General features: G+C 39.1%; 1 protein-coding gene across 5 annotated transcripts in view; it reads right to left on the bottom strand.

Annotated features, from left to right (window-relative positions):
* Positions 1-6: 6 nt before the first annotated feature.
* LOC107271988 (phosphatidylinositol 3,4,5-trisphosphate 3-phosphatase and dual-specificity protein phosphatase PTEN) overlaps positions 7-9,711 on the bottom strand; it is a 20,710-nt gene continuing 11,005 nt past the window's right edge. Inside the window, exon 10 of one of the 5 annotated variants that reach the window (XM_015748655.2) lies at positions 7-2,557. In XM_015748655.2, coding sequence (XP_015604141.1) covers positions 2,538-2,557 — 20 coding nt within the window. In that variant the 3' untranslated portion in view covers positions 7-2,537. Of the gene's footprint in view, positions 2,558-3,253; positions 4,649-5,361; positions 5,636-7,052; positions 7,660-7,703; positions 8,332-9,711 lie in introns of those variants that run through there. The other 4 variants (XM_015748653.2, XM_015748654.2, XM_025089265.1 and 1 more) reach the window with 4 other exon arrangements.

Below are 9,711 nucleotides of genomic sequence, written 5' to 3'. Positions count from 1 at the left end.
GGGGGGGGGGGGGGGGGGGGGCGGATATTTTATCATAATTCTTATCTCCAGACACGATCCCACTACTTATCCCATCGCCATAAATTCGAACGAACGTATCTTTTTCTGATCGATAAACCTCCGTTATATTACTTAATAAGCATTTCGTTAGGCAAGTTAATTTTTAAAGCACAACACCACACTCGCGTGGATCATTGGAAATCTAGATCCTCGATCTGGGTGCGAGTCCGAAAGACGATTCGAAAAATTGCGTTATATTTTTTTGATTTATAATTTTTTTTTTACAAAAACTCGAATTTCGCGCGATCAGCCATGAAAATTTTGTACACTTTTGTGATGTCACAGAAAATTGGATAAAAATAAGATACAATAAACGGGTCATCGCCAAAAAAGAAAACAAAAAAAGAAAAATTAAAAGCCAGTTACGAGACCAAGTGAATATCCGATTGAAATTTTTTGAAATTATGTTATATCAAAGAAATTTTTTTTTTTCAAGACACCTACAATCGTTACCGATCCAATTTCTCCACCGAGCGACTCGCAATTACGAATCTCAGTAACGCATACTTTTGTCTCTGTCTCTCCTCAATTTTCTTTCCCTCTTTACACGCGTAGAATTTAAAAAAAAACGGCGATTCTTTCGGCAACGTCACTGGATACATATCACACGTGGCTCGAGAATTTCTTTTTATGTTGCCACAGAGGAGAACAATTAGTAATAATTATTAGCGTTATCATTATCATTAGTAGCCAATCGTGACGATTAACAAACGTAACTAAATAAAAACGGCAAATTGCTGTCTGCCGTTGGGTAAACAAATCCGAGTAAACGTCTCCCTACCTCTCTCTCACTCTCTCTCTCTCTCTCTCGCTCTCTCTCTCTCTCTCTTTCCCTCGTCGCTTATCGTACTAATCGCACATACGAGACGAGAGCCTCGGAAAAAATACGACAGAAATTCACGTGGGAAATAAACGAGCATCTTAAAGGTTAAATCTGAATTATTGAAAATAGCCACGAAATTCGATCGCTTTTGATGTACAAAGACACCAAAAAAATTAACACTTTTAACGGAGTCGACCGAGAGTACAAAAATACTGAGTAAACAGACGATCGAGCGAAGAAGATTGAAAACGAAGGATTTGAATAAACAAATGTACAATAAATAAATAAACGTATAAGCATACGAGTAATTGACAATAAAGCTACGTAACGTGACATAGGTCAATACGTAATCAATTAATTAAGGCACGATGATGCTTATGCTTATCATCTTAATGCAGTCTCCCGGGCAAAGAGCAAAATAAAGACGGCAAAAGATTTGTACCGCCCGCAGAGTGGTTACGAAAATTGCAGAATTCTCAACGGCATTGATATCTCTCCAGAGACAATCACAGCCTCCCGGCACAGAAGATTTCATCTCGTATCGAGTAAATCTCTACCGCAAATGTCGACTGTGTCGGAACATTTAATTAATTGGAAAAAAAAAAAAAAACACTATGTGCAAGAGAACCCACAGTCTCGGCAAAACGCGAAAGTAACTATAAAATCATTAATTTCGTGAGAGAAAAAAAAATTTTGAAAAAAAAAATTCAGAAATTTGTCAAACACATACACCCGACACTAGGAAACTGTCGCGAGTTCATTCAGTTTGCCACGGCACGAGATGCGTCTAAAGTCACGCGAGTGTAAAAAAAAAATCGACTAAACCCCTTAACAAAAAAAAAACCATATCATATATGTCAAGTACACGTACGTTCTGTATTACTCTTGGAAATGCATTCCAAAAAACGACAAAGACACATTCACCCGTCGCCCACCCGTATACGACCGGCGGAGACGGGGGAGGGATAAAGAGAAGAAATTGAAATAAGAGAGAAAAAAAAGTAACCACCCTCACGCACAGACATACAGGAAGCATCGATTACGTAACGAACGAAAAAAAAAAGAAAAAAAAACCCCGTGCCCCGTCGATCTTAAATCATTTCATGTTGCAGGTATTTTTGACGACAATTTTTTTTCTTCTCTTTTTCTTCTCCCTCGTCCACATATCGAGGAATAAAGGCCCTTCAATTTAATTCGAGCTGAAAGCCACTAGGGGGGGGGATGCTTCTTCTTTTCGTTATACTTTTTTTTGTTGCCCACCAAAAATTCCCCCCTCCCCCCTGCCGGTTCCGTTTCGGTGGCAAACTGTCATTAAACGTTCATAATGTAAACACACGCACGCACGCACGCACGCACGCACTCACAGACACACATGAAAATTGATTAAATTAGTCTCTATATAAAGATTGTAAAGATAATTAAAATTGACAATGCAAATACGCCCATGTGGTATAGGGCTTGTACCAATAAATTGGAGGTTATGCGGAGGTCATGCATGCGTAGCGGATGGCAGGCAGGATGTGATATCCTCGATCTATTCACACTATTTGTCCCGATCGATCGGTTGGTAATCAAGCGGGTGCGTTGCAGTCGTGAGTTGGATCGTCTGTGAAGAGTTTAACCTGATTGGCCCGCCATCAGTCTAGTCTCAAAGTCACAAGTACGTCGACTCCCCTGTAAAAGCAGACCCAGAGGCGTCAGTCACGATAATGTTGGGGGGAAACATCCTGCGCCGTAGATCCTGATCGACTGCCGACACATATATAAGTACAATACGCGATGCTCGCGAATACGTTTTTCAGAGTGAGAAACGTGTTTTTTTTTTCTCAATTGGCACCATTGAAATTGACAAGGTAAAAAAAAGGTATTGACGTCGGACGCAGGATATTTGCCGAGGTGTCAAAATGGCGGACATGTTAAAACGACAAGCTGGACGATGACACGGAAAATTGGACACGGAGTAACAGGCGTGATGGTGGAATGATGGGCTTTTTTTTTTTTTTAAATTGATGTTGAAAAAAAAACAGATACATTTACAAAAGATGTGATGAGCGTGCGCGGTATTAAAAAAGGAAAAAAAAAATCGCAGTCGCGCAGGATAATTTTGTGATCCGCGTGCGACACGAGGTATGTATAATGTAAGAGAAAAGGATATTGAAAAGATAAGAGCGAAATAAATAATAAAAATGTGTATAGGTTATGTTTGTACGCTCGTGCGACATGCATGGGTGGAGGAGCGGTTTCTTTGCTTTTTTGTTTTGTTTTCCTTTTCAGACTTACAGAAGCGCGTGTATATGTACCGCGACTCCGGGCGCAGCATGGAAGAGAAAAGGAAACAACGTGGGTGAAAGAGGTAGGATGACACTGTGGTTAAGTGTTCATCGCTGGAATAACGGTTCTAGTTTATTACGGAACAGATTCTACGTAAACTATGGATAACAAGAATGGTTTCTTTTTTTTTTTTTTTTTGGAAACTCATTCGCTCTCTCTCTCTCTCTCTCACTCTCACGCTACAAATTCGTTCTCTCTCACTGTCTCGTTTATCACGCACAATCACGTGGGATGGATCAAACGATCGGGAATTATTTGGACGCAACGCAGCAGAATTGTTAGGAATTTCGAATTTTTCTTTTGCCCCAAAACACCATGGCGTTTACGGTATTTCGCATTTTATGCTTCGTTTTTTTCTTTTTCGCTATCATTTTTTCTATTTTACAGATCTACATTATCGACGCGTATGACAACGACGAAATTCTCGTGGACTCTTTTTTTTTTCCTTCAATTCTTAGGATTCCTTCTACTATCACAATATTCACGGGAACGCCGGTAGACCCCACATAAGATATCGCGATCCTACGATTAATACGACAAAGACGTTCACGTTAAAATGAGCGATTGCCGTCGCGCCGTTTACGTAAACGTGAATTTAAAAGAATGAATCCCCTCGATGAATAAGATTCCTCTTAGATCCGAACACGTTGAACGAAGTAACGTTTTGCCACGCGGCAACGACGGCAATGGAGCATCGATCGTGCTCGTCGATTTCGTATGTATCCAGTGACGTTGACGAGGCGACAGTAGGCGCGGGAAGAAAAAAAAAATATTCCCTCCAAAAATTCATTGACAATGTATTTCTTCATTTTTTTTTGGCAATGCATTAAATATATTACATTATCGGCGTAGAGTCACGAAAATCACGTGAAAGAAAAAAAAAAATGTAACCGATGAAATATGTACAAATTTTTTTTATTTTGCAGTGCTTGGGGGGGAGGGGGTGGGGAAGAAAACAAAGTACCCCAACAGGTACCACCGTTATAATAAACGTCACCGAAGATTTTCGTTTTTACCATCTGTCCATTGGCACGTATTTTTTTTTCTCTTTCTCGCAATCTTACACAACCCGTAATTAAACGGTACCATTGGATTTCGCGACTTTTACGTCGAACGAGGTATACGCATGAATACGTCGATTTCGTTTTAAGATTTTCGTAGGAAAAAAAAAAAAAATTTTGAATTTTTTTTTCCCAATTACGAATCACAATTTCCTGACTTATTGCTGTGGATTCGTCGTACGACGAATTTACAAAATAAAAAAAAATAAATCCTCGAAGCAACGGACCCCAAGTATATACCAACGTTTCACTGCGTAAACTTTCGCCGGAATCTCGCGTCGACGTTACGGATACGTCAGATTCTCGTCACTCTGTTCTTCGTTCGGCAGACGTCACGTGCTTAGACGAGTGCGAAACGCAGGGAAGGAATCAGCTGCAATTACATTGCGAAATATTCTTATTACAAATCGCATAGTGACATTCATTTCTCGTTAGCTAATGTATATTAATTCATTATTCGACATTGTCTTGCTCGTCTGAATTTTCTTTCTTTTTCTTTCTCGCTCTTCTTTTTTTTATCTCTAATTTTACAAATCCCTCCTCCCATCCTCGATTACGAGGCGAACCTCTTTAGAGTCTACCAACATTAAGGTACTCGAATAGCAGGGATCCTACGAACAGTCGTTCTCTCGCCCACCGCCGACGACCGTCGCTCGATTCTATTGCGTCGTCGTGCAATCAACCGCCACGACGTCCCTCCTCTCTTGCCGTTATCTCGTCGGCGCGATTACAATTTTAAAGAAGAAAAAGAAAACAAAAATCACGACAATAAAAACTGAACGTAATAATCGAATCAAAAAATATTCATAGCCGCTCGCAATGATTTACAGTTTTTCTCTTATCAATTGTATACGCCTCAGGCGATTGGCACGATTCCGCGTGGACGATGCGGATCGACAGATTAATATTCTTTTTAAATACTTCTCTTTCTCCCCGAAATAGAACCGCACTATTTTGCTAGAGAGAGAGAAAAAAACAAATTGCCAATCGAAACAGCGTTAAACGAAATTGTGCCAATTTGCCAAAAAAAAAAAAAAAATGTGTAAGACATACAATGTTGAATTTTTATTTTCTTTTTTCCGTTCCTCCGTCTTTTTCTTTATTTATATATATATCTGTATATATATATATATATATAACTTTTTTAAATGTGGATTCACTAAACGTGCATCGAAGGATAGGGCACGCGCATGCGCAATGGCTTTGGCGCCACGGTCGCGCGATGACGGCTAGGAATCAATAACGATAATCTTTTTCTCGCAGCAAAAAACGCCAATGACAATCATCGAAACTAAATCAGTATCGTTTAAACGTCCAGGTATATGTTTTGTATGTTATTTTACCGAACGGGAGATCCGAGCTGCAACAGATACAAAGAACAATTGGATAGAATTATTACTTAATTCTATACACCCATATACACTCATTACTCGTTACGTCATTTCCTTTGGGTAACAATAACTCTTTCCTGACCATTCAATTTCTCGCGTTCCTTTCCTCTCTGTCTTCCCCTCGTCGCACTTGCGGATAAATCAAAGTATCGCCAATCCACAATTTGGACGCTAGTATCGCCGTAGCCGATAACCTAGAATATCGGATATTGATGTTCCAGCCGTCGTCAAATAAAAGAAAAAGAAAATCGTCGTTTCAATACGGTGACGTCACTCGAGCGAGGAATATTTATTTGGTTGGCAAGAGTTACGAGCATTCTTATTTTCCCTATGTTAAAATTGTATACGTCATTGCCATAAGAGCCGCGTACGGCTTGAAAAGCTCGTAAGAGCTTTAAGAAAAAAAAAAAAAAAGGAAAAGGAAGGAAAAAAGACTAAGATGATTTAAAAAAAAAAATGTCGGACAAAACATGTCCCAGATGGATCTAAAGGCGATGAGATACAATATTTTGATCTTATGTTATAAATATAAGAATAGAACAGCTAAAGGTACGCGCCTGTACAAAATATGAGGAGTTACAAATTTCCAGCGTAAAGTGTACCAAAGTGTGTCTTAAGCTCTATATTGCATGCTACGTTTAAATACCTCGTACATGGAAACAGAGCTTAATACGAATAGATCGTGCGTCGGACAGACGCGTGAATAAAGATTATTTCTTTGCTTCGCCAATTTCTTACTCGTTACACGCAAGACAAAAAATTTCGTCGTACATTTGAGCCGTCATATCAAAAAAACAAGACAGTTCATTTTCGGGCAAACATTAAGCTCTGCGTCGCGTGACGTGGAATCGCCCTTTGAAAATATTGTATCGGTCGACCGATTTAAAAATAAACGTGAAACTTCGAAGTTGCAATGAAATCGAATGCGCAGCGGGAATTTTCGAAAGAACCAAAAAAAAAAAAATATCTGATAATTCTTCGGCTCGCGTTAAAGTCGATAATAATGACAATAATAACGGCCGCTCATCGCGAGACACGTAATTTTTTCCATCTTTCTTCCCCTTTACTTATAGCTTTGTCGTCGTTTAACTATTATTGACTTACAATTAACTCCTTATGAAAATAGTCTTGCTTTCTTTCTTTATATAGTGTACCTTTCTTAGTCGGTACGTATCTTATTTTTTTTTTCTCTCTTTTATACTTTACATATAAAAAAATGTGTCTCTCGCTTATAAAGTAGTTCGACCCCGTATCATGTTGCATTGGATTTTTCTTCCCACGGGAAAAGATTTGTCGATGTTTATTTTTTCTCCATATTGTTTGTTTCTTTTTGTTTCCTTATATTCTCTCTTTTTCTCTCTCTCTCTCTCTTTCTCTCTCTCTCTCTCTCTCACACACGCACGCACGCACACAAATATTCTTAACGATCTCTCATTCTCTCTCTCTCTCTCTCAGTATCTCCCTCTCCCTCGTTCATTCGCACCCTCGCAATAATCACAAGTTCGCAAAAAATGAATGAACAATCTAGTGACAATGACGCTCGACAGTGAAACAAGACAAATTTGCAAAACCTCAAAAACCTATAAGCGCGATCGTTTTCTCAAGAATATGTCAATGAAAAGATGTTAATAAAAAATTAAAAAAAAAAAGAAAAAACAAAAAAAAGATCACCGCCAATAAACAAGAGGTCTTGCAAGACAGTCCAAAAGTTACATAGCTCTGGATCACTGACGTTAGCGCGTGTTCAAAGCCATCGTTATTAGGATGAGAACGAAAAAAAAAAAAAAAAAAGGGAAAATATTCCCAAAATGTAAAAAAACACACGCGAGCACGCGTCTACAGTTTCCGTTACGCGCGTCACTGTATCGCCGGTAAAATCGTTAAACGTCAACAGCAAACTCCACACAGTGAACACCAACCCGATTGAACTCGCCTGAACGTAGCTGTAAGAGCGTGCGCGCGCATGACAAACGCACTCGACGTGAACTTGTCTCTGATAACGCAAAAAAAAAGGACATGCAAAAAAATCAGGTTAGCTTCAAGCACGTAAAAAAAAAGAAAAAAAAAAGAAAAAGAAAAAAAAAAGGGTACGGAAAAAAGTGCACCGGAGAATATTTCACACAAACCAATACCGAACCGACCGGGTTTTCTAACCCAATATAAAATCTTCCCGTATTCTCCGGCGTACTCGATTCGGTGCATTTGAATTTTCATGCTGTGACAGAACAACGGTTCGTCACGAGAATCCTCTATGAATAGCGAACCGCAATTAACGTGGCTAAAGTTCGCCGGAAACGTGTGCGGAATGCGTGAAGATCGGCACCGATCGGCCACAGGAAGAAATCTTCTACACGCGGACGTCCCATTATCCTCGTCCGGAATTCCGATTAGGATGGTCGTAACGGAGACGCAGCGACAAAGTGACCGAGCAGACCGTCTTCTCTTTGTGTCCGTAAGTTTTATACGGGATGACGTCACATCGCGCTCGACACGCATTCCGTAAACGTTCCCGGGCTTGGCGCGAATATTCAAATCTGCAAACTAAAATGCGAATGACACTGAAGTCTGAAGGTGAGTAGGTATGATGGGCGACGGGCTCACAAAACATCAATCATCCCTCCATCCGACAGAAGACGATACCGGCCCACGCGTTGATCCAAGTCCACTGGGGGGGGGCCCAACAGAGAGAGACACAGACAGACGTTGGTCAATCACTTAACAAATTCCCACTGGCGGTTCATTACGAACTATATGACTCAATTAACGATCATTGGACTTTCGTGACGATAAAAGATTTATCGTTATCATTCCTCCTCCCACTCCCCTCTCAATTTAACAATCACAAGATACTTCGCGATAATTATAAATCTTATATCGTCACGCAAATCCAATCTGTGAATGTTATTGTCTCATATGAAAATTAAAAAAAAAAATGACATATATATATATATATATACACACTACACGAAATTACTGTGATAAAGCTAAGCACATCTAGACAACACAACAACAATGATAATAACAACGACAATGCTTACGTATAAATGTACAACAAATCATGCACTGACTAAGGTGCAACGACAAATGCCTTATTATACCTCTATTTTGGAATGAAATTAGAAAAAAAAAAAAAAAAAAGATAGTGACAAATATAATTTTGAGTATCGGGCAGAGGGAAAAGCAGACGCGCCTTAAGGATCGCGCATCGTCACATTTTATAACAATTTGCATTATCTCATATATATATATATACACGCACACGTATATTGTGTACCATTCGCAGCGTCACGATTCTACACGTAAACCGATAATTCCCAGCGACGATTGTTGCGCAGCATCGAGCTTCTTCTTGCGGTTGCACGTGCTTCGGATGCCGATACCAGTGGAACAGGCTTTTTCGTCCCCTTTGAAGTTACGAAAATATCGTCTACCCCATGCACCACGTGGTTACGCGCGAGAAAAACGTGAAGCCGCACGGCCGTGTCAGAACGATCCGTTGCGTGATCACGGTATAAAAAAAATATTAAAAAAAAAAATAAATCATTTTTGTAAAAGTCTGAACGTGCCACGGAAAAAAATTTAACGACCGTGCACCGTGACGACAGTCTACGGCCGGACAAAGAAATACCCTTCCGCCCACCGCCACCCCAAAAAAGAAAAATTGTCAAACACACGCACGGCACAGATAAACGGGAGACACAATTATAAGACATGACAAGAGAAGTGCCATTATATAATTATAATATATAATCTTATCATGAAAATATCAATTACAGAAGTACAATTATATCGTAACGTTACATTTAAAAATCATTAACGTAATAATAATAATAATAATAATAATAATAATAAACAATAATAATAATAATAATAATAATAATCAGTATAATAATATCACAAAATAATCATTATACAATAGAATCATTATTGTACGTAGATTCCGTATGATTGTGTCAATTATGGCAATCTTGAAATTTGTGTGTGTCTCTTTATAAGTTAACCGACGTGCGACGATACAAAAAAAAAAAAAAAAAAAAAAAAACAA

Source organism: Cephus cinctus, unplaced genomic scaffold (assembly GCF_000341935.2).
Source record: "Cephus cinctus unplaced genomic scaffold, Ccin1 Ccin1_scaffold1080, whole genome shotgun sequence".
In the NCBI taxonomy this organism is placed as follows: Eukaryota; Metazoa; Arthropoda; class Insecta; order Hymenoptera; family Cephidae; genus Cephus; species Cephus cinctus.
This window is presented reverse-complemented; position numbering and strand designations above follow the sequence as displayed.